Source organism: Pectinophora gossypiella, chromosome 25, assembly GCF_024362695.1.
Source record: "Pectinophora gossypiella chromosome 25, ilPecGoss1.1, whole genome shotgun sequence".
Taxonomy (NCBI): Eukaryota; Metazoa; Arthropoda; class Insecta; order Lepidoptera; family Gelechiidae; genus Pectinophora; species Pectinophora gossypiella.
Genome location: NC_065428.1, coordinates 9935992 through 9961799, shown reverse-complemented (window position 1 = coordinate 9961799; position 25808 = coordinate 9935992). Strand labels below are relative to the sequence as shown.

At 35.6% G+C, this 25808-nt stretch overlaps 2 protein-coding genes across 14 annotated transcripts in view; one reads left to right on the top strand and one right to left on the bottom strand.

The window, feature by feature from the left end:
- The window catches only part of LOC126378017 (hemicentin-1), a 663470-nt gene extending 660329 nt beyond the window's left edge, over positions 1-3141 (top strand). For 5 of the 13 annotated variants that reach the window (XM_050026059.1, XM_050026057.1, XM_050026055.1 and 2 more), the window contains one exon: positions 358-450. Coding sequence is in view for 4 of the 13 variants with exons in the window: in XM_050026068.1 (XP_049882025.1) it covers positions 360-527 (168 nt within the window). In the remaining 9 variants the exon portion in view is untranslated. Of the gene's footprint in view, positions 1-357 lie in introns of all 13 variants that reach the window. The other 8 variants (XM_050026068.1, XM_050026063.1, XM_050026060.1 and 5 more) reach the window with 4 other exon arrangements.
- Positions 3142-3300: 159 nt separating this feature from the next.
- LOC126378216 (uncharacterized) lies at positions 3301-21407 on the bottom strand. The gene is made up of 3 exons (XM_050026439.1): positions 21188-21407; positions 6212-6340; positions 3301-4811 (listed from the first exon to the last, which is right to left on the bottom strand). Exons 1-3 carry the CDS (start codon positions 21212-21214, stop codon positions 4665-4667), a joined length of 303 nt encoding a protein of 100 aa, XP_049882396.1. The 5' UTR covers positions 21215-21407; the 3' UTR covers positions 3301-4664.
- Between the last annotated feature and the right edge of the window lie 4401 nt (positions 21408-25808).

The following is a 25808-nucleotide window of genomic DNA, read 5'->3' as shown; positions in this document are numbered from 1 at the left end:
CATACATTTTATGACATACAAATCGTACAATGTGACTACTTTTAGTTGAAGACAAAAAAATAACTTTTTATTTATCTAATTCTGTGATTGTAATAATTGAAGATTAATACTATAAATTTCATTTTTAATTTAGAGAAACTCAGAATAAAAATATCCCCTAAATATATTTTTTTACACTAAGAGTAACTTCAATTATCCAATTCGATTCTTCAATTTGTTTCAATTCAAAGGCTATCTTCAATTTACACGTACACACGTATTATATTATTATAACAAAAAGCTAGGTGATTTAAAATCTGCTTCTTTGAGGGCAATGTAAAATATTTTAGTAAATCATACCTATTAATTTTTCTCCGCAGCCTTTCAAGCCAGACGACCAATTTATATACGCCGACGCTGACATGAAGGACTACGGGCCCATCAACTATAAAGCTGCCTCCATCTACGCCCAGATGAAGAAAATAAAAGAACACCAGAAAATGCAAGAGATTTACGACAAGCAACATCCGGATGACGACTTACTTTGAAAAAGGTTCTTGTAAAATTCAGAATGATAAAGTCCCCTTTTTTATATAAATCAAAATGAAAAATACAATTATTATTATTTATAAGATCAAAAATGTTAAATTACTTTCTGCCATTATAGCGCATTGCGTTTAGTTTCTTTTTTTTTCAGAGCTTGTGAAACTAACGTTTTTTCGCGTACAACGTATTTTTTTTTGTATACTTTTGGCGAATTATTAAAAATCTCAATTCATGTTTACCAAAGATTTGTAGTCAACGTTTATTTTATTAACTAAACTAATTTTACACACATGTATTTTTCTACTTTCATAAAGTTAAGAATAACATGTTTCTGAAATAAAATATTCCAAAAATCGGATGTTGCTCTTACAAAATATAGAAAAGGTAAACATAAATAAAAATCGATTTGATTCTTCCAATATGAAGAATTGAGAAGATTTTTATGGTAAAAAATTTTCAAGTAAATCTAAACATGATGAGAATATAATTATTCTTAATGAGACTGTATACAAAATGAATAACTTTTTTACGCCGGCGATACATCTAAACCCCACGATTATAGCCACAGCCTGTACAGAGTAGAACGTGTTGTCTGTTGTAAATAAAAGTTAGATTTCTTTTATAATATTACTATATAAATAACTACTAAGTTTCGAAACATTTTCAAGAGAATGAACAAGAAAAATCTTAACACTAATCTGTTCACTTAAGATTTTTAAAATTAATAATTGATAACCCTAACGCGTTGACCCAGGATGAAGGTTATCACGTGATACTCGACCAATCGGAGCGCTCGAACTAAATCTAACTTTACTGTGATTGGTCCGTGATCACGTAATGTCACCCCGCCTACAATTTGGTCACGGGTATAGGGTTGACTATGTCGTTTCTTGAAAATTATCTTAAAAGTACGGTCGCAATCCCTTTTCCGTGAACAGGGTATTATAAAGCGAAAAAAATACTCTATTTTATGGCTAAAATCTTTTCATTGTTTGTTAATTTTGGCCACAATATAGATCAATAAAACACACAGCTTTTAGTAGATTGGGCAACATATAGAGTTCGTATTATCCGTCCAAGCGGGAATGTCTACAAAAATAGTTGAAATTTAGCTGAAAACTCATGTCTATGTAAAATATTAGTGTAAATTATAAATAAAATGTATAAATTAGACAGTTGGAAGATCAAAGACTATCCAAAAATAGATACAGATAAGTTAGCGAATTATGTAAAATTAGAAGAAAATGACAAAACTCTTCTAAGGCATAATAAGTAATTTCACATACATTTTGCTTATGGATTGGTATTTTTAAGAACCAAAACAAAAAACAAAACAAAATTAAAAAATATTGTTTTAAAATTTCAACTTTTTTAATTTTATAAACTAAATAATAAAATATTACCTATATGAATTAGCCTTTTTCAAATAAGACTTTTCACTTTGTTGGTTGTATTTGTATAACACCTGTAAAAACTCAAAAGTGTTTTTCTGTTTTGGTTCTTAAAAAAACAGGAATTTAATTGCGGCCCGTAGTTATAATCGGCATTTATTTTTTACTTTAAAATTATTATTTTTTTTACACTACATTAAGTTTACAGGTGCAACGAACTCGAATTTTTATATTGTTAAGTACTTATTTTAATATTTTAGAGCCTGCCAGAAAAGGCATTTTAACCACGCTTTCCAAATAACCTCTTCGATGTTATAATTGTGGTAAAAGTCTTAAACAATTACTATTGTAAGCTGGACTAGTACTAGATAATAGACTGTTGAAAAAAAATGCAAATAAAAAATACATTTTCACAATTTAATATGCATGAGCAACGGTTAGAGTTCATGCGATTTATTATTAGTATTTTTCCTCTTTCTTCTACGCTTCTGATATCAAGAGAATTTTACATCAAATTAAAGAAAAAAACAGAATGAGTCACATATTTTTTTATCTAACTTAGAATTATTTAGACAGAAAATTGATAACGGTCGTAAAACTATCTAGTACTTCTTCCAGTTAAAGGTAACATTCGGAACTTCATGGTCTGTTAACTAAAGCAGTCAGTTAAATTTAGTTTTACTGTCGTTCTAATGTAAATAACAAGAAAATCATTTTAAAATACAGGCGGATTGTGAAAATACATTTTTATTTAGTCAATATCTAATCAGAATTCTAATAAAAAATACTGTATTCAAAAAAAGAGTAAAACTTGCGTTTTAGGTATATTTTTGAAACGCCGCATGTGTTTTAGAATAATTTTCTTAATTTTAATGCAAAAGATTTGTGCTCAAATCTACAAATAGATAAATAATGGAAGACGTATTTTTTTTAGTACGATCAATAAAACGATTTCTGTTAAAAATAATTTTTTTTTTAATAAAATATTTGTGAAACTTTTTTATTTACTTTTTGGCGTTAATATTTGCAGTATTTCTGATTTTTAATTAAATTGTAAAAAGTTTTTAACTTGTTTTTGATGATAGAAAACAGTGATCGAATATCTGCGTTGACTATACGAGATGTTAGACGAATACGTTAAAAGTATTTAGAAAAGTTTTGTACATAAAACAACTTGTTATAATATTGTCACATAGTGTTAATAAAATAATTTATGGATTTTTAATGTTGTTTTTATTATAATTAAAGCACATAATAACGGGTTCGGGTTCCGGGTTCGGGTTGTTTTTATTATATTTCTCATTTAAATCCCGTCTATATTTTTAAAAACCTAACTAAATATTTGTGTAGATAAAAGGCGTAGGTACATAAAATAAAAAAAGAATTAGGTATTAGATATTTTTAATTATCTTTTACATACTTATTTTTCTAGATACTTAATAGACTAAATTTATCACAGCCATAACCTTTCGACGATTCTTCAGACATTGTTTGTTTTGTTTTTGTTATTTATTACAATATAATAATTTGTAAAAAATAATAAAAAAAAACTATATAGCCTGTACCATTAAATTTCACTGGAAATTACATAACTTACAAAATAAATATTAGAAATTAAACTTGTGAACAAGTACCATTACTAATTTATCACAATTTATTATATTTTGCTTACAAAATTATTAAAGTCTTTTAGAATAGGAACCACGAATATAAGAACCAACTCTAAAGTATATTACATACCTAGATACATTAAAAAAAATCTTCGTAAATGAATAAACTTACAATATTTTAAGCGAGTACTATTGGAACATTAATTTAGCTTTAATAATTATTCACCTATGTAAAAACCAGTTTGCATATGACTAATTGTCATTCATTATAGCCCTTGCGTTAATCCGTTTTTCACGGGTTCCGCTTACCTAACCCGCAAATTTGACAGGTCTGGTTTTTTATAGAAGCGACTGCCTGTCTGACCTTCCAACCCGAAGGGGAAACCAGCCCAATACAGGTTTGGTCACATAATCCGAAACTGCATTTCTTACAAATGTGGGTTTTCCTTCACCGCTGAGCACGTAACTGACTTGACTTGATTTGACTTTATCATATATATATAAATTGGAAACTTTTAGAATAGTGTCAGGTCACGCCGTCCGCGCGCTGGTCTGGATTTTATCTGTCGCTTTTGAGGGCCATATCTGATTCTGAGGGACGGCGTGACCTGACACTATTCTAAAAGTTTCCAATTTATTTGAAGCCAAAAACAAGTTTCACGTGAACGGTTTTTCGACAAACTTATAGTGAAAAAAAAAATATTTTTAAAATAGCATTTTTAGCATAGCAGCATAGGCAACTTTGAAAATGGAAGTAATTCAATTGATACAAACAGACTCTGTCCAACAAATTGACTCTATTTTACTACAGTTAAACGTAACTAAAGCATTATCTCGTAGTACTTATATAAACCATCCCCTACAATTACTTCGGGGATTTATTCGAAATGGACTGCAATTTGCGTTTTCTTGCAAGATTTAGATACAAAATAATTGACTCATTAAATACATGAATAGACGCGTAGTTCAAAAAACTTTCAATAAGCGTCTCATGCAATATGCATAACTTGCAATATGCATATCTTGCAAAAGGCATAGCTTGCAAAAAGCATTTCTTGCAATCCATTTTCTCTAGAGCCGTATGACTCTTAACCTACGCTTACAGACTTAAATCTCTTGTTGTTAGCATTTCTTTTCTTCAATGAAAGTCATACTGTCCACTGCCGAAGTATACGTAGTCTGAGCACCATCTCCTGGCTTCAAGGTCTGTGGAGCAACAGGCTGGGTAGGCGAGCTTTGACTTGGTTAGCTTGGCGCAACGTTGGCAGAGGTCTAGAAGTTCATCCTGGAAAGAATAAAGAAAATGATCATAACATAATCTCACTATTATCCCAATTGGGGCAGCCAGAGGTATATCCATCGCAAGATAAACTAAGTACCCACATCTCGCCGAACTTTCTGTTAGGACAACGTGTTAGGTGGTGAGCCGTATCGCCGTCTATACTGGTCGAGCGAAATGTGTATGTGAAAACTGCACTTAAGATAAATTAATAACTGATTGGAGCAAGTCCAGTACCGGGGTGCGGACCGGCGGTCCCCGATTGAGAAGCAAGCCGTATACCACGATAACTCCACGGTGTAATTTAGTCAAAAATCAAAATAGATTTATGATGTAGGTGTAAGTAGTAGAGTTGGGAGAGGAAGATCTAGGCGTGTCTACCAAAATCAGATCTAGGATGTTTAAAAGAAACGCCAAGTGAAAAGTACTTGATATTGGCGAGCATACAGAAAAAGAGATAAGTAACGCGTTAAGCCGTTGGTCTCGGTTACTACTTACTGATGTAAGTAAGTAGTCGTTACATGAGTCATGTCAGGGGCCTTTGACGACTCAATACTGACCCTGACACCAGGGTTGATGTGGTTGGTTATCCACCTCACAACCCACACGAGAGAAGATTAAAAGTGGTCACAAATTTTCTTTGTGGTACTGCCCACCTACTATTGTTATCACGAGTGTGAGTTTAGGTATTTATCTAATAAGAAACAAACAAAAGTAACGCCAACGTTGTTTTTTTCCGATATCCGGTTAATATCAACAGGCGAATTTTTTTAACACTCTCGTGTTCAATGATCTGACCCCGCAATCTGAGGCCAAAAATTCTTGTTATCTAGTAAAGAGACTTTAGCAATTAGTAACAGGATCTCTAATTATTTCGCCTTTTGCAAATTAAACGCGGACACTTAGCGACCAGCAAAACACTTAGCGGCACTTAGGTAAACACTTAGCGGCAATGAACATACTCGCACCTAACACTTAGCGGCCTGCATGTTGAAAATTTAGTCACAGTAATTTTATCAATTCTGACGATATAATTATGTCGTTTTGTCGATTGGTGCTAACATGTGACCCCAAATAGGTCACGTCGTTCTGTCAAAATACGAACAAAATCACGTGCCACGCACGTTAGGGAAGAAAACAAACTTATCGATTTCGACAAAATGTATTGAATCGATCGGTAATTTTATCATGTTAAGCCGTTGGTCCCGGTTACTACTTACTGATGTAAGTACGTAGTCGTTACATGAATCATGTCAGGGGCCTGTGGCGGCTCAATAATAACCCTGAATCCAGGGTTGATGGGGTTGGTAATCCACCTCACAACCCACACGATAGAAGAAGAAGACTGGGGAAATAGGCGTGATCTTACACTTATGTATGTATGTTATATGAATGTATGAACTTACATCTGTATGACACTCCGCTGACTCAGTAAACACCCCGCTGCCGGGCGCCAACCAGGGAGGTCGCGCGTTCGATTCCCGGACCAGCATCGCAACGCACAGCAGTAGCAGTATGCATGATATTGTGTGTTTCTGTTGACAAAAGAATGAATAGGTTAGTTAATTACTACATCACCATCTCCCGGTTTTCACAGGGTCTATACCTAACCTAAAGATTTGATAAGTCCGGTTTTTTACAGAACCGACTGCCTGTCTGACCTTCCAACCCGCGAAGGTAAAACCAGGCCACACACTCCAGCCAGGCCAGGCCACATTTTCACAAACCTCCGAAATGCATATCTCGGGAATGTGGGTTTTTTCACGATGTTTTCCTTTACTGCTGATAACATGAATTCGAAAAAAAAATCGAAAATCATTGGTTTAGGCCTATGCTGGGATTCGAACCTTCGACCTCAAAGTGAGAGTCAAGCTTTCTACCAACTGGGCTACCACAGCTCATACTTATTTACTCCATAGAACACCAATATACCAATAGGGTACGATTGACTAGTTGGAATAGTTTCCAATCCAGTTACTTTTATTAGAAAGAAAGAAACTTTTATTATAAAGGGACACCACAGTAACAAATATAAAATAAATAACAAATATATAATATAAACACGGAGTAACACATAACTTACAATCAAACACATAATAAAAAATAAAAAGACAGCATACACGAGAAATACAAATAATTGAGTGTATGGACTGGTCAACGATGGTGGTGGTGTCCTTTATAAAAGGGCCTCACTCAGCATAAGCCGCGGCGCGAGCCACGACGCTGGTATTCTGTGGACCCTGCTATTACGTTTTTCTTAATTAAAATACATAAATAAATTAACTTGAAAAAAGTAAATAATTTTCATTCCTACGTATTAGATGTCTTTATTTAGTAATCAGAATTTAATTTACTTAAGTGTACACTTACACATATTAAGTATATCTTAATAAAATATATTATGCAGAAAAATTGTACGAATTTTGTACTGATATGTACTAAGACAGATAATATTTGTACTTAAAAGCTTTTAGACAGGACCGCCGGTGTATTCCTATATCTCGTTAACGGCTACAATTATCAATTTGAAACCTATGCCAATGTTTAGTACGCATTTGTGCTTCGGAATTCACGCAACATTCAATCAATAGTTAAAAATAAAGAGACCTAGAGGGGGTGAGGTCGGCGCCCGAACGAATTGTCGCGGGGCGGGGAGTTACCCTTCTATACGTAGTACGCTGAGCTGTAGGCCATCTACGGGGTCCATAAGTGGCGGATAGTGAAACGGCCATGAGATATGATGGTTAGTTGCGAATATAAAAATAAGCATTGTTTTAAGTTTACGCGGTTATTATCATAATTAAAGCACATAATAACGGGTTCTCACCGCGTTTAAATGGAGATATGAGACTCCCGATATTTCGACACTGTCGTAAGTGCCATGATCACGGGATGACTGATGAGATTGGAGTGGAGTAGGTAGATCCATAATTTTCTACGGGCAGACATATCTGTCTACCCTGTTTCTTTACCGTTTGTTTATGTTTTTGATATCGGAATGTTCGGAACCATCTGAACTCGCACGAAACTCACTACGACAAACCGCACTCACTGTGGTCTCATGTTTTGCCACCACATTAGGCCGTTTGCTTGCAACAGTGTCGAAATATCGGGAGTCTCATATCCCCATTTCAACGCGGTAAGAACCCGTTATTATGTGCTTTAATTAAAAATAAGCAGTCCCCGACCAAACAGCGACAGGATTAGCAGAACGTAGTGGGTAGGTCACTGGGACGGGCTAACCTATAAAATGCTACTTAGGTTCAATGACGATCTTGTGACGTAGCGAGTAGGCGCCGTTACTTCAAAAGCGCACTCCTGTTGCCGTGCAGCAGCGGTATCAGTACTGGTTGCAGGCCGAGGAAATGGATTCTAGTAGGGCTCTAGCTAAAACATCACCGATTGAGAAATTGGTCGGTGTACTGCGGAACGGAAGGCGATTGGGGCAACCACCGTTCTACACGCCCTATCTGTGGAGTAATGAAAATGGAGGCGATTACTCCACCGACAAGAGCTCAGCTCTTAAATAAAGAGAGACATAGTATTATTCTATTTTCTATGCCGCGACACACGTGGCGACGCGTCCTGTATGGAGAGCCGGAATAATTTGCAAAGAATAACTTGTCAGATACGATTATTTAATTATCTTATCTAAGTCGTTCGATTTATGTCCTTGACATGTAATAATAAATAGTAATAACCAGATATCCTTAATCTTTTGCATTAGTTTTATATACATTTATACCATTATTGTTGCTATACGAAAGAAAAGTTGTTTTTTACCTCCTACGTACATATGACATGAGCCACGTCAGAGGCCTTTGGCGGTTCAATAATAACCCTTACACCAGGGTTGCTTAGGTTGGTAATTTACTTCAGAACCCACACGATACAAGAAGAGAAGACCTCCTAAGTATCCGGTTTACAGAAGCGACTGCCTCTTTGAACATTCAACCCGCGAAGGGAAAACCAGCCCACTACATACCCCCGACACACATTTTCGGAAATGTAGGGTCTATTAAAAATTACTGATAATTAATATCATTTCGATGGTTTTCTTCAATTATGATCAACTGAAAATTATTTAAATGGGTCGATAGTGTCGAGCGTTGTATGAGAAAAATCATCGACCACGCCGGCGTGGCATCGGGGTCATAAAGTGTTTGTTGTCGTGAGCTGATTGGCTGCCTCTATAGCTAGAGCAATAATAATTAATTAGGGGGTTAAACGGCCACATTCATTCTATTATTTATCCAAAAAAAAGCAATATTGCTTTTTGACATTTGTTTGCATTTCGCATAAACCTATGCACAAACATAATAATATGCAAATGTCAAATTGAAACCCGCTTGGGTTTACTCAAGATGTTTCTCTTCACCGCTGAGCAATTGATGATCATTTATGATCCAAACAGGAATTCAAAAAAAGAATAAACATAGAACAATAAACTATAAAAATAATTTCGTTCAAAAGCTTTTATCGCTAAGATTGTACATAAATAAAGACATGTGTACATAAGGTACGTACTAACGACAAGTACCTCACTGATAAAGCTTCTCAATTGTTATTATTCACAATAGTTTATTATTATTATCACCTAATCTGACCCCCATGTTATATGACCTATATTTATGAAACAACAAGAATGTCCCAATTTCTGTGCTTTTTATCAATGTACTCTATTGTTTATCTTAATTGTAAGTTTGAATAATAACAATTGTTTTGTTATCTGACATATATTTTGTACTCTTTTTGTTACGCGTTGCATTTACTTGGAATTTAATGAGGGGGAAATAGGACACTGATCTATCAAAGGCCGCAAGCGCAAGCGCAAAGCGCGGCCACACCCCGGACACTTCATACAAAACACCTCGTTTTACACCAGGGTTGCCAGATTTTTTTTTTGCCAAGTCGGGATTTTGGAACATTTTGAGTGAAAAAAGCGGGACATGGTAAAAATAACGTATATATATACATAACATACATAAACAGCCTATATACGTCCCACTGCTGGGCACAGGCCTCCCCTCAATCAACTGGAGGGGGTATGGAGCATACTCCACCACGCTGCTTCAATGCGGGTTGGTGGAGGTGTTTTTTTACGGCTAATAGCCGGGACCAACGACTTAACGTGCCCTCCAAAGCACGGAATCATCTTACTTTTAAACGTATATAATAAAAAAATATATTTTAATTTGAGTTCAAATTACGTTTCCGTGACAATAGATAGCAAAAATATCCATAGAAAATGTATTTTAATAAAAATATGATATTTTTAATCAGATTTACCCTATCGTTAAATAGTTGAGTCTTATTCGTCTTCTGAATAAAAAAAAATAAAATGGAAATCAAAATCAAAATACCCAGTCCGCACTTGTCTGTGCCATCCGCCCGCACTTTCTCAGTACGTTGCACGCACGGTCAAGTTATTCCCAAAAAGCGGGACTGAGCCTGTCCCGCGCGGGACATTAAATTTTGATTAAAAAATCGGGACGTCCTGACAAAATCGGGACTTCTGGCAACGCTGTTTTACACACACTACACCTTGACGTTAACGTACACGCGCATCTGTGTGTGTGACGCTATACGATTGAAGACTAAATTCAAATTCAAATTCAAAAATATCTTTATTCAGTAGGTAACATAGTTACACTTTGAATCGTCAATTTTTACATAACGAACGTCTCATCCGCCTAAAACTACTGCAGCTTCAGCTTAAAGTAAGACCGAGGGGGTGAGATAAACCTAGATCAACCGCTGGTGGGGAGCGAAAAGTTGCCATTCTATACATAAGTACCTTATTCAAAGGCTCGACGCAAACGGGCCATCAACCAGAACTACCGATTGCTATTGCGCGCTACAGTCACTTATCTACATAACACAACACGACTATTTCCCAATGGGGTAGTCAGAGGTACATCCATCGCAAGATGAACTAAGTACCCACACCTCACCGAGCTTTCTATTAGACCAATGTAGTGAGCCGTATCGCCGTCTATAATGGTCAAGTCAACTGTGTTAGTGAAAACTGCAGTCCTTCTTCTATCGTGTGGGTTGTGAGGTGGATTACCAGCCCAGCTCTTATTTTGTTCTTACGGTTTTCTTTCATACTAACCCCTATCGATGTGTAAGCCTGCGTTTCCATTGACGCGGAGCTGGGCGGAGAGGAGCGGAGATGTGCAGGAATCGACCAATCACTGTGAGGGAGAGAGTGACAGAGCGTCTTCGTTTTTCGCTCTCTCCAACGCTGTGATTGGTCAAATCCGCACATCTCCGGTCTTCTCCGCCTATCTCCGTTTCAGTGGAAATCCGTACTTACTTAAAGTCTGAAATAAACATATTTCAATTTGAAAAAAAAACTCAACATAAAACTTTGTTTTGTTTGGGAAAACAATGTGTACTTACTACCAATGTTTACTACGAACGGATTGGGGTTATAGTATGAAAACTGAACTTTTGACACCGTGCCCTGGTTTACCACCTACTTGCATATCATTCATAAACAACTTGATACTTAAGCAACCTATTTACGGTCTACTACTATGAGTAACGGCCTCTGTGGCCCTGTAGTTGAGCGTTGCGAGGTCCCGGATTCGAATTCCGGTGGGGACATAACACAAAAAATCACTTTTAAAGCGCTGATTTCATTAGGACATTTCAGGCAGATCACCTGATTGTCCGAAAGTAATAATTATGATATTATGTGCTTCGGAAGGCAGGTTGAGCCGTTGGTCACGACTGCATTAGCAGTCGTTAATAACCATCAATCCGCACTGGGCCCGCGTGATGGTTTAAGGCCCGATCTCCCTATCCATCCCGGGAAGGCCCAGCAGTGGGGACGATAATGGGCTGATGATGATGAGGCTTTAAAGCGAGGCTTTGAATTATACTCACCAACATAGCCTTATCCCGAAGGGGTAGGCAGAGACGAATAGCATTGGGTGAAGTCCCTAGCTACTAATTTATGTTTAGTCCCATGTAATAGAGCGACCGCATTGCCAATAACTGAGCACAAATCTTGGAAACCACGTGACAACAATTATCTATGATCCAAACATGAAAGGAGACTGGGCAGGCGAAAGAAACTTATCTCATAATGGTGCTAATTCCTGTAAATACCATCTAATTTTATTTTAAGTTATATCTGTCATTTTCTTATCCGCCGAAAAGGAAAGGGACGGGTAATCGACAAGCATAAAATTTATGGAACACACGTCAATTTTAAGCACAAATCTAAACCAACCGTCTAAAAATTTTACATCCGTCAATAACCCGACACAGTTAAGTAGACAGCACGTCAAACGGATTGCATACCAGCGACGTACCTTTTGATTCGCCCGGGTTATTCATTCATTTACTCATTCTTCCTAAAATTAAGAGCTGTGAATCATCCGTCCCTTTCCTTTTCGACGGATATGAAAATGACGGATATAACTTAAAATAAAATTAGGCGGTGTCTGCAGGAATCGGGGCCAATGTTCGTAAAATTAGGTAAATTAAATCTCAAAAATCCGCATCGCTGAAATAAATGGCGAACATACTGAATTTGCCTAATGTTCTTGTTAAGGCGCAACATTTTATTTCTTACATGTTTTTCGTCATGTTTTTCGTTGATTTGTTATTTTAGTAAGAAAACAATAAAATCCCAGTAAAAAATTTACAAATCATTTAAAAAAGATATGTTTAAAAAAGATAAAGTTCGAGAAAAGTGCAAAATGTTTTTTTTTATATATATAAATCTTTGGCTCTTCAGAGAAGAAACAATGAGGGATTTTCTGACAGATGATTAAAAAAAAGGTTTTAGATTTTTTACGTAAATTGAAACGTTTCCCTTCTTTTTGCGATTTCACTCGTTTTTTTCGAACTTTAAATTAGCATTTTGAAACATAACTTAATAAATGATTTGTATGTGTTTTAACTGGTAATAATGGATATTAATGTTTGTTCAATAAAAAAAAATAAACGAAAAAACTAATGATAAAATGTTGCGCCTTTACAAAAACACTAGGCAAATTCAGTATGTTCGCCAAATATTTCAGCGATGCGGACTTTTTAGATTTACTTTACCTAATTTTACGAAAATTATGAGATAAGTTTCATTCGCACCGGGCCTGGTAATTAATTTTGTATGGGACGTGACCAGTCTCCTTTAAACTCATAAAGCCGACTCCAGTGGTTTTGAGCCCGAGCAGGGATTCAAACTACGAAGCAGGTGACGAGTTTTCCGAACAGGGCTAAGTATTACCAAAATCACCATGTTTCATTTTTCCTTTACGTTACATACATACATACACGCGCATAATTCCCCCCGCGGTAAGCAGAGACTATGGAATTCCATTCGCTTCGATCCTGACACACTGCTCTTGCTTCCTCATAAGGGAACTCATAAAATACTGTTTCTGTGATAAAATCACATAAACTCTTTATTTTTCACTTTCCTTCCACCGACTGTAATTGGAATACCATTGTATTTAAGTTTTTAAATTATGTAATACAAACTGGATTTAAAAAAAAAGAAAGGAAAACATGAAGCAGTAGGACTAGGGCCCTGTGCTGGTTTTCTGGCCACGTCCTTTCCTCAGCGTTACAGATTCCGATGTGGTAGTAGTTTTACAGCTAGTTACATAATATGTAATTTAATTTTTGACGTTCAAAAAGCGCTAACTTTGTAAGCCAATTTTGAAAATAAGAAATTTTTGTTTTTTCTTTTTTTTTTTCTTTTTTCCTTCACATTCATCAATCGTTTCATACACGCACGCCGGTTCAGAGTAGATCGTACTGAACCTGTTCTAAGAACATCGCCAATTTGGTCAATTTTCAGCATCGCTTACGTATGTCTTCATTCGTTCATAAGTAATTAGTTATACAATCAATAAATAAGCTATTTACGTGATCTACGCCGCGCTTCAGATAAATAGCATACTTGATAATTGGTTCGTCAATTCAGCAAAATCACAGCAAAACTTGAATCGACTAGATAAATGTAACATCTGATATTTGAGGTCAAATCCTGCAACGACGCTCTTTGAAAGGTATATTGTAACTAATTAAAACTAATTGGTTCTGATTATATTAGAAATATTAATTAATGTTTGCACAATGTTAGATTTAATGTCATGGTTACTAAACTTCCTCTTAATAATAATAATTGTAATATACATAATTAAAACACATAATAACGGGTGCTTACCGCTTTTAAAATAGGAATATGAGACTCTCGATATTTCGACACTGTCGCAAGTTCCATGATCACGGGATGACTGATGAGATTGGAGTGGAGTAGGTGGATCCATAATTTTCTACGGGCAGACATATCTCTCTACCCTCTTTCTTCTTTCTTTCTTTCTTTATATTCCTATTTTAAACGCGGTAAGAACCCGTTATTATGTGTTTTAATTATGATAATAACCGAGTAAACTTAAAACAATGTATATAATATACTTTTTTGTAGTTCACAACTACACATACTGTTTTTTTTTTTATTTATTTATTAGGCACATCAACAGTACAAACACACAACAATAAAACTTTCTTAAGGCTAGTAGGTACTAGTGTTTGCACCAATTACAGACGTGCACAACTTATGTAATTAACATGTATGTAGAATTTGATTAAAAAAAAAAATAATAAAAAATTAACGGAATAACAAAAGGTATGAATAGTTACAGCCAGGCAACACTACAACAACAAAAAAAAAAGAAGAATAGGTACAAGAAAAAAAATACTGTTAAACTAATTAGAAAAGTTAGATAGAAAATAATCGATCGACCTAATATCGACTAATACATCACTATGCTAATGAATGTCACAACACTAGCTTACGTACTCTGACAGATCTAATTGTTACCGCGCATTGAAGCTATTGCTAAATGTTATCTTTAATTAAAACACATAATAACGGGTTCTTACCGCTTTTAAATGGGGATATGAGACTCCCGATTTAAACGCGGTAAGAACCCGTTATTGGCCCCGATTCCTGGAGACACCGCCTAATTTTATTTTAAGTTATATCCGTCATTTTCATATACGTCGAAAAGGAAAGGGACGGATGATTCACAGCTCTTAATTTTAGGAAGAATGAGTAAATGAATGTGTCGGGTTATTGACTGATGTAAAATTTTTAGACGGTTGGTTTAGATTTGTGCTTAAAATTGACGTGTGTTCCATAAATTTTATGCTTGTCGATTACCCGTCCCTTTCCTTTTCGGCGGATAAGAAAATGACAGATATAACTTAAAATAAAATTAGATGGTATTTACAGGAATTAGCACCATTATGTGTTTTAATTATGATAATAACCGCGTAAATTTAAAACAATGTTATCTTTATTGAAATATAATCACTAATTGTACTGAAGTAGTCGTTCTGTTTTATAATTTTTCCCGTTGGGGTAGGCAGAGACCATGGAATTCCCCTTACTACGATCCTGACTAGGGAATGCAATCCCGATAGAGAGAGATCTTGTCTAATTTTTCGAGATCAATCCCGAAGCATAATTATGACATTCGAGATTGACGAGATTGGGCGAATCTCCTTGAGTTTTATACTTTTTGTTTTGATTACCCTGATTTCCAAAGAAAATTTAAAATCATGTGAGGGAAAACATCGTGAGGAAACCCACATTCCCGATAAATGTATTTTCGGAGGTATGTGTCTTAATCTGTATTGGCCTGGTTTTCCCTTTGGGAAAAACCGGACCTGTAAAATTTTCGGGTTAGGTAAGCGGACCCGGTGAAAAACGGGAAAATGCTAGGGAGATGATGATGATGATTCGAATTATAGCGAAAAATGCCTTCAGCGACGGGCACCCACGTTTTCTTCCATTCTTCTTCTGTCCCTTTCTTTTTTCATACTTCTCGCTCTTCCACTCTGTTCAATCGAATACGTCTTCACTCATATCTTATCTCTTTCACACACGTAATATACGTGTGTCTCTGTCTCACTCACCTGTTCATCTTATGTTATCTTTTTAGTAAGAACAAATGTGCTTAGACTGGTACCCACTTTTTGAGAAATGTTTTTTGGTGACAAATTGGCTGCAGCTGAAAATCAGCGCCATAATCTTGCTACAGCTAGGCTGTGGCACTTGCTGAGCTGCATTATTTATAATTATAATAATAAACTACCACTTAACAATATGTTATTATGTATTTTTGGCGAATCTTACTCCTACATCTATGTATGTAATTATGTAAGTACGATGAATACGTTACGATGTCACTTACACCCCGGCCCAGTACATACCAGGTATGGGTGTTAGTGAAATCGTAACGAATACCGAGTGGGATGATTCAGACCATGATTCTGAGTTGATATCAAATGGAATTTCCTGTCGGAAAATTCACGAAACACTTCGTGTTTTTTTTAATTATTTTCATTTAACTTGATATCAACTGAGAGTCATAGCCTGAATCAACCCTCAGTTTTCGTTACGCTGTCACTAACACCCTGTGTAGTACTAGAATATTTCCTATCATCATAAACAAATGTGGCAAACTACGTTATTACCTTAAATAGAGTATTTTTAACTTGTTTACAGGGGTACTGGCGAGTTCAAGCAGATAAGAATAATGTTAAGAAAATAATAATTAAATGTTCCCGCCCACTCTCTCAGTTGCTATACGAGTTTTCATCGAATATCTGACAAAATATAATATATTAATATTTATATTTAAGTACACTGAATAATTAGGTATTAGGTCACTTGGCAAGACGAAGTTGTAGGGAAGATAACAGTTGGACTAAGGCTGTAACTGAATGTTGGCGTTCCCGTATCCCCGCCACACGGCGGCAAGGAGGAACACCGTTGGATTTTAGTGGGTATACCGAGTGCCGACACCCGGAGAGTCCACCAGCCCGGTGGTCGGATGACATTGTGAGGTATGCGGGAAAGCAATGGATGAGACTCGCACAGGACCGGAAAGGATGGCGTGAAAGAAAGGAGGCCTATACCCAGCAGTGGGTGGATACAGGCTGAGTAAATAATTAGGGCGGAAGGCAAGAGGGAAACTACTGCCGTATTTTTCCCTAAAAAGTAGCGTGGAGAATGCTACACCGACAAGAGCGTGGCTCCTTATTTAGTGATGAATAATGTAATAATATTTTAAAAAATAAGACTAAGCATCCACCACAGGCTTCGTCAAATCTTGTGCATATTTACACTTGTGCTTACGTATAATAGGCATCCTTATTGCTAAGGCAGCGATTTCTTCCGGACAACCTTTGGGTGATATGATCACTAAGCAAGCTTATTTTTCTTTATTGCCAAGAAAAAAGAAGGAGAAGTAACCTAATCATCTTATGGCTCAGGGCGACGTCTGAAAGGGTTTATATTAAAAACAATGGGCATTTGGACATATCGTTGGCTGCATCACTAGAGGCGTAACCCAGAAATCGTTGAATATTGAGTTTCAAACACCACAGGAGTCAACACGGATTGTTTTACGACCTCCCAAAGCGACGTATCTCTAATACTTATATGATCAACACCTATAACGTACTTAAGATGCTTTAGTCAAATTCTTACTCAAAAAATTTTTCGTTTTTTTTTTGTTTTTTTTTTCTTTTTTTTCGTAAATCTCAGAACCCGATTTCCCATTTTCCAATTCCGATATTTATTGAGCCAATATCGTAACATCAGAATGTCATTTTTTTCTATGTTACCACCATATTGTTGTACAGACAAAGCTGCTACTTCTTCTTCTACCGTGTGGGTTGTGAAGTGGATTACCAACCTCAGCAACCCTGGTGTCAGGGTTACTATTGAGCAGCCAAAGGCCCCTGACATGATTCATGTAACGACTACGTACTTACATCAGTAAGTAGCAACCGGGACCAACGGCTTAACGTGTCTTCCGATGCACGGATCATCTTACTTTCGGACAATTATAGTGATCAGCCTGTAATGTCCTAACCTAACTAGGGATTATAAAGTGATTTTTCTGATATGTCCCCACCGGGATTCGAACCCTGGGGCTGCTACGAAGCTGCTACTTAATTAATATAACGTCGCCTTAAACTGAAAACTACGTAAGTTGTTATTTGTGCTAATTCCAGTACAGTCATGCATGAGCAATATCATGTACCCACTTTAGAACCCTGTCGCACTATCATATTTTTGACATTTAATGAGACTTTCGGTTTGATTTGTCAAAAAAGTTGATGTGACATGGTTTCAAAGTGTATACATATTAGTACTCATGACCGTACGCACCGTCTAATTTTATTTTAAGTTGTACCTGTCATTTTCTTATCCGTGGTGGGTTCGGATCTGTGGGTGAGTCAGATCTGTCATATGCTGTTTCTTCATTAACGATCCTGTGTTTTCTCTCGGCACATAATAATCGTTTTATTGGTATGTAAAATATTTGTAATTTTATGCTGAGGAGCTGCGATTGTTGAAGATAAGCAACTTTCGCAAAGGCCGGTCATAGGATGGGTGACCACAAAAAAAAGTTTTCATCTCCAGCTCCGCCGTGCTTCGGAAGGCACGTTAAGCGGTTGGTCCCGGCTGCATTAGCAGTCGTTAATAACCATCAATCCGCACTGGGCCCGCGTGGTGGTTTAAGGCCCGATCTCCCTATCCATCCATAGGGAAAGCCCGTGCCACAGCAGTGGGGACGTTAATGGGCTGGTGATGATGATGGTATGTAAAACGGTTATATTATGACGTTTATTTAATTATCGCACTCACATCACATGCACCATAGCTACACACTTGCAACAGTGTCGAAATATCGGGAATCTCATATCCCCATTTAAACGCGGTAAGAACCCGTTATTATGTGGTTTAATTATAGCTACACACTGCTTTCACTACTCACTTATAGTTCCTTCTTTTATTGTAATATTTCTTTCTTTATTGATTTTTTTCGGCCTTCCATGTGTAAGTCGCTTTTTTTTTAACTCTTTATTTATTTTTTAATTTATTGTGCGGGCACTAGCGTTTCACCGATCGTCGTGGGTTGAAAATCAGTGTTGCCCTCTGGGTAAATTTTCACTGAACCCTGGCCTTTTTTGGTGAGCTGCGGCACTCATATACCTTTATGTTTTCCAACTTAATATTAATGTGTGTATATTTTAATGTTATAAATGTATATGTGTGTCGTAGGTGTTACCTGAATAAACTTTTTTATTATCATTATTTATCCGCCGGAAAGGTAAGGGAATGCACGCGTCTTTTTGAAAAGCCACCTTCTGTTGTTGCTTTCTTCATCAATATCTCGATTTCTATCAACTGATTTTACTTCGGGTTAAAATGTAGATCTAACCAAGACACGTTTTCCAAAAAAATATAGATGGCACTGTACAAAGTTGCCTTTGTTTAACCTTCTAACTTCATGGATAACAGACATTATGTATATTTTTTTATCTTTGTTTTTGTGTATAAATGATGACCCTTGGTTATTAAACCCAGGCACAACACATCTTCCGTCAATTATAATTCTGATCTATGAGGGATTTTCCAAGTTACGTTACCCAAAAGTAATATAGATAGCGCTCTCTAGGTTTAACGTGGTAATTACCTATTTTCTCGTTACACGGGTAAAAAATTAATCAAAAATACAATGTAATGGCAGAAGCATTATATAAAAATAATTGTTGCATGATATTTGCGTCACATTATGTATGGAATAACAACTTCCGTGGTCCAGTGGTTGAGCGTAGGGCTCACAATCCGCAGGACCTGGGTTCGATTCCTGGTGGGGACATATCACAAAAAATACTCTGTGGTCCCTAGTTTGGTTAGGACATTACAGGCTGATCACCTGATTATACAAATAGTAAGATGATCCGTGCTCCGGAAGGCACGTTAAGCCGTTGGTCCCGGTTACTACTTACTGATGTATGTAAGTAGTTGTCACATGAGCCATGTCAGAAGCCTTTGGCGGCTCAATAGTAACTCTGACACCAGAGTCGATGAGATGGTTACTCCATCTTACAACCCATACACGAGAAGAAGATGTATAGAATTATGTTGATACCTACATTGCATTTCTTTATTTTGATCACAATAGTAATGGGTGGAAGATGTGACTGTGATTAGGTGTAATAAAAATTGTCATTTATAACCAAAAAAAAAGATAAAAGATGCATACGAGTATGTCTGTTATTTATCCATTAAATTAGAAGGTTAAAGGAAGGAAAATCATTATCGCGCCATTTATTTTATTTTTTCGCGGAACGTCGCCTGGATAGACCCTTGCGAGTCTATAGCTAGGTTTTGTTAAAAGTAATTAGACCCAAATGTGATTTCTTTAAAAGGCGCTTTAGTGGTTTTTTACCATAAGGCGACAATAGAGAGAAAGAGACAGCAATAACACTCTGTTTATTTAGGGTAGGCCTGTGCCCAGAAGTAGGAAGTATATAGGCCATTTATGTTTAAAGAGAGTCTAATAATAATTAGACCAGACATAGACGGAAGGACACATTTATAAGACGTACCTAAATAATTTTACGCTCGTAAAACTACCTAGGGTCAGTACATATTGAACTAAAACAATATACAGACATGCACATGGTTTTTAGGGTTCCGTGGACAAAATGAAAAAAAAAAACATTTCGGTCTACTAATAAGTAAGTAGATTTTATAAGTCCATCGATTTAAAATTTTGAGAGAGTACCAATAAAGTTATAATTTGTTTATTTTAGCGAAATAAATTATTTTACTTTCAGCTCTAAAATATTAATATTCTGAAATTATTATAAATACAGCTATATCTGACAAGTTGAAATAAAATTATGTCTGACTGTAACAGCCCTATTATCTTTAAAAATGTTTAAGCAGAAAAAATTTTGTAGTGAAAATAAACTTCTTTTTTTTCACATTGATTTCTACATCAAATTCTACAATATGTTAAAATGATGATTAATTAGAGTGTTAGGTCCCATTTCATATTCATTTACAGTTTTACAATTCAAGAGTTCGAATTAATTCAAGATTAGAATTCAAATCAAGATTTGACGAAGCTTGTGCGGATTTTATTATGTATGATTTGAATATGCTTCCCTTATTTTTTTTTTGAACATGAATGTGCTACTGACGAAGCCTGTGGTGGATTTACATTCTGTTTTTTAATAATATTATTTCTGAATAAATTACACCATGTATTAATAAAAAATTCAAGAGTATTAAGTAGATAATTCAAAATGAAATTAAAGTTGATTTTATAAATTAATGATACCGAAAGGTAAATAATTTTATTATTAATATAAAAACGTCATTTTACCACCTTTTTATTTATAAAAACATAAAATAAAGTAAATTAATTCTTGTGTATAATTTACATACTTAAAGTAGGTAAATGTGTAGTGTTCGTCTTTTTTATATATTCGTGTATTTTTAAAAATCTATTTTTAAAGAAGTAAAAATAAACACTTACCGTAAACACCAACACTAACGCAGCCATTTTCCAAATAAAAAAAAACTTTCACACTTTGTTCGCAACTTCCGCAAAATGTAACTTCAACAGTAATATTTTTTGCACTTTACTGTTTTATTTATTGTCGTATTTATTAATAAATTATTTATATATTGTATTGTCGATGTGTTCTCTACTCTGTCTAGAGAGATTATGGACCGGTGCCAATGACAGCCGATATAATAAATGTTCTTCAAATAATTATATATATGTAGACGTTTATTATATTATACTTATATATTATCTTGGAAACACCGGCGTCTCGCGTGCTAGACTTGTGATTTAGATAGTAAAAAATAAATTAGGGATCCGCAACGCGAATTTAATTACCCACCTGAAATTTCGAAAAATTGTTTCATTTTGAAAACATAATTAGATATTTATTTCCCCTACAACATAGTTGCATTTTTTTCTAGTAATAGTACAAAGATCATTAAAATATAATTAACTAGTTTAGGAGGAAAATGCTTATATTATATTTAAAATGTTTATATTTGCTTCGATCGATTGAGAAACGATTAAATTATTTTTTTGGCTGCTGTAAGTGTGGTACTTACTCAGACGTCCAAATTTCTCATTTTAATCAGATAATCGACACGTCATTTACTAGTCACCACATAAGCCGGAGGTAAGTACCTACGTTGTTGATAAATTAATGCCCGGTACTAGATAATAAATATATAATCATAAAGGTAATGTTTTGTACCATATCGAACTTAAACGTTGATCGAGTATGCTATTTGCCAATCAAATCTATAATATATAATATAGGGAGAGCTGTGCCCAGCAGTGGGACTAATAATGGGCGTATCCGAAGTTACGTAAAAGAGATTTATTATCTAGGTTTTAGGCAGATAGGATCAGAGTACGAGAAAGAACCACTTGAAAAAAGACACCTAGAAAAAAGAAGAAAGAAAAAAAAAAAGATTTTCCAACAAGAACATTCCCACTTTGGGAATATTCCTGGGAATTGCACATCACTGAGTGGAATGCATATGACCGATTTATTTATTTATGTGTAATTTAGGTGCCGCTTATAATTTTCCACGCTGTTTTTTTAATGTTGGCTGTAAACAAAATCTTTATAATCCACTGATTTCATCGATAAGAAACTATACCTACTTACGCAAAATTATATAATGCTTTATCGTTAGAAAAATTGCACCTCTGAAATTAAGTAAAGTACGATTTAAAAAGATCACCCAATCATCCATATTTATGCAGACTGTTTAGTTAAAACACAATATAATAACGGGTTCTTACCGCGTTTAAATCAGGGATATGAGACTCCCATATCCCTGATTTAAAACGCGGTAAGAACCCGTTATTATGTGTTTTAATTATGATAATAACCGCGTAAACGTAAAACAATATATAGACTGTTTAGTGTTTATGTATTGTTCAGTGTATGTGTAGATGACTGGAGCAGAGTGGTGGAGTATGTATATAATGTGGGATATGAGACTCCCGATATTTCAACACTGTTGCAAATGTGTCATCCGTGATTTTAACGCGGTAAGAACCCGGTATTATGTGTTTTACTTTATTAAATCAAATCAAATCATTTATTCGCATACGATTTATGGTTTTGTCAACAGTGGATAATCAGCTAGATGTAAGCATGCGGAAATTTAGGAAGTAGGTAAGTACTTTGTTAACTAATATAAATCTACTTACCTAACTCATCATCATCATCATCAGCCCATTAACGTCCCCACTGCAGGGGCACGGGCCTTCCCTATGGATGGATACGCGTAGGGAAAACGGGCCTTAAACAATCACGCGGGCCCAGTGCGGATTGATGGTTATTAACGACTGCTAATGCAACCGGGACCAACGGCTTAACGTGCCTGCCGAAGCACGGAACTTACTTAACTAACCTAATATAAATCGAATAAAAAAAACAAACTTACAACAATTAACAACAATAAAACAGTAAATACAGTCTCAAAATTCTCTAAACCAATCTATTTCTATGTATATGTTAATATGTTGAATGTTTATGTTTTAATAGAAGTTGCCTGCAACTTTGTCTGCATGGACTTATCTATTGCAGCAAGTATATTAGAGTTGTCGTGCATACTATGGGCAGCTCACCCCATTAGTGATTACGAATGACATCAAATGTACCATATTTTCACACATACGTAGTGCAAACTGCACCACCAGGATCGTGAAACGATGTGCCATATTTAGATTCTTCCAAGTGAATGTAAGGCAAATTAAAAAATTATGTTGCGATCTGGCCAATTTTAAATTGGGCGCATTAATAAATAAATTAGACATCGTGAAATGCTGGCACATCATGATCTGACCAGGCAGATCGCAATCGGGCTAATTTAACAATCGGCCCACAACTTATGTTATCCGCTGATTCCTATCACAAGAAAACCGCTTCGCCGCCCGGCGCATCGTTACAAAATCCGCATTGTGGAAAAGTCCAATGTTTTTTGTTTAACACATAGACAATGTACGTTCTATACGTAGGATTATTCTTTATTCTATGAAAATGTAAGTAAACTGCAAAATTACAAGATACCAAAGAATATGAATATGGTGCTATCGCATCGTCAGGGAAATAAAACGAAGAATAATTAAATTAATGAAAAAGTAAGTATAAATGTGTATTTGTTATGATTATGTTTTTTCAGTGCACGACTACAGCACAATTCAGGTACGGTCACGAGCGTTAATATGTATACACTTTGGTACCATGTCACATTAACTTGTTTGACAAATTGAACTGTAAGTCTCACTAAATGTCATATATGTTAATGCGACAGGGTCCTAAAGTGGGTACATTATATTGCTCATGACTGTACCTAACCTAACCTACCTGTTCAGGATTAATTAAGTTTTCACAAAAACAGGGAGTGGAATTTTCTTGCGTCTTCTGTGTTTCAAGGCCAGAGTGAACAGGCACCTTCTGGGCGAGTTCGATCTAAAGGCCCCGTCAATGCCTTCGGGCAAGTCTGGGGCCAGGAGCAAACCCATCAACGGGAAACAAAAAAAAAACAAAAATCTAATAAGCTAGTAAGAGGATTAGACATCTTTATTTCAACTATACCACAGAAAACATTAATAGCTTCAACTTCAACTTTATGGTTGTATGGCAACCGGTAACATTAATAGTAAGTAGACAATATGTGTGTCAGTGATATTTAGTGACATTTATTTACTACATCAGAAAATAATTTAAAAAAGTACCTACGGAACCATAATGATTTGCACGTGAAACAACCACGAGTCAGCCACTAGATATAACGCAACACACACATATACATAAATTACATACATTTGGATGAGTAATTCAAATTCTCCAAGTAATCATAATGAACACGTTACAGACAGACATAATGACTGCGGTATCGTGTTTACCGCGTGTACCTTAGAATATTTATCTAACGTTGGTGCTAACTTATTGTTAAGAACTAGCTTTTGTCGGCGACTTTCGCGCTCAACAGGACACCCTCAGGCCTGTTGTCTTAATTTTTTTACCGGATGAGAGCCTTCAGCGCCCGCATTTGTCCGGCGAAGCAGTTAATTTGACATTCAGATTCCCATTAACATTCAGAACTTGCCTTTCAACTGTTTTAAAACAGTAGTTAAACAGAAACTTTACAAAAAAGGTAAGGGTTATAGTTAGTGATTATTGAGAAGATATGAATGCATGGGGTTAACTGTCTGAGGACTGATATTAGGCCGCTAAATTTCTCAATTGTATAAAAATATTTTATGTTTATTTTTTTAAAAGAACGTCTTGGGCCCTGTGCCGAGGTTTTTCTTGCAGCTTCTTTTCCCCGGCTATACAGGGTGTGAGAAGCTGCAGTAGTTTTAGGCGGATGAGACGTTCGTTATGTAAAAATTGACGATTCAAAGTGTAACTATGTTACCTACTGAATAAAGATATTTTTGAATTTGCCATCTGCGGCAAATCTACAACAAGTCACGCCAAAAGAAAAAAAAAACCAGCGGTTTCACTCGCGATAAATTCGGGTTAACACGGTTCTCTTTGCTTCTTACCTTTGTAAATAAAATTTCAACCCCTGTTTTTAGTGGTTAATGACAGATTTTCAATAAAAAATGACGCACGATTTTTTGTCAGTCACAAATAGCCCGAATACCAATTTTTATCTTTCTACCGTGAAAATTGCGGAATGTTCAATACAAAGTTCCACCTCATTTTAGGGAACTGGGGGGTTAGAAAGAGACAAAAAGCAGCCTATGTCACTCTCCATCCCTTCAGCCATATCCGCTTAAAAAATCACATCAACTCTCTAACTCTCTTCAGAGCTTCAAAAACCAGTTGCGAGTTCATTTTGAATCCTTATGCGGATATTCTTAGGATATTACTATTATATATGATGTATTTTATTTATTTCAATACTTGTTTTGTATGTGTGTGTATAGTCTTTTATTTATTATTATAGTTTTCTCTGATTATGGTTAGGTATATTTTTAGTATATATGGTTTATATTATATTGAGTATTTATTAATATATGTACCTACGTATAGTATAGAGTATTTATTATATTAACTTTAGTTTTACTTTTAGGTATTTATTTTTTATTGCACCATCCC

Coding starts and splice junctions, on each gene's coding strand:
- LOC126378216 (XM_050026439.1), bottom strand. CDS start 21,214: ATGGCTGCGTTAGTGTTGGTGTTTACG. Junction 6,341..21,187: donor CGTTAGTGTTGGTGTTTACG/GTAAGTGTTTAT, acceptor TTTTGTCAACAG/AAACACACAATATCATGCAT. Junction 4,812..6,211: donor CAGCGGAGTGTCATACAGAT/GTAAGTTCATAC, acceptor TATTCTTTCCAG/GATGAACTTCTAGACCTCTG.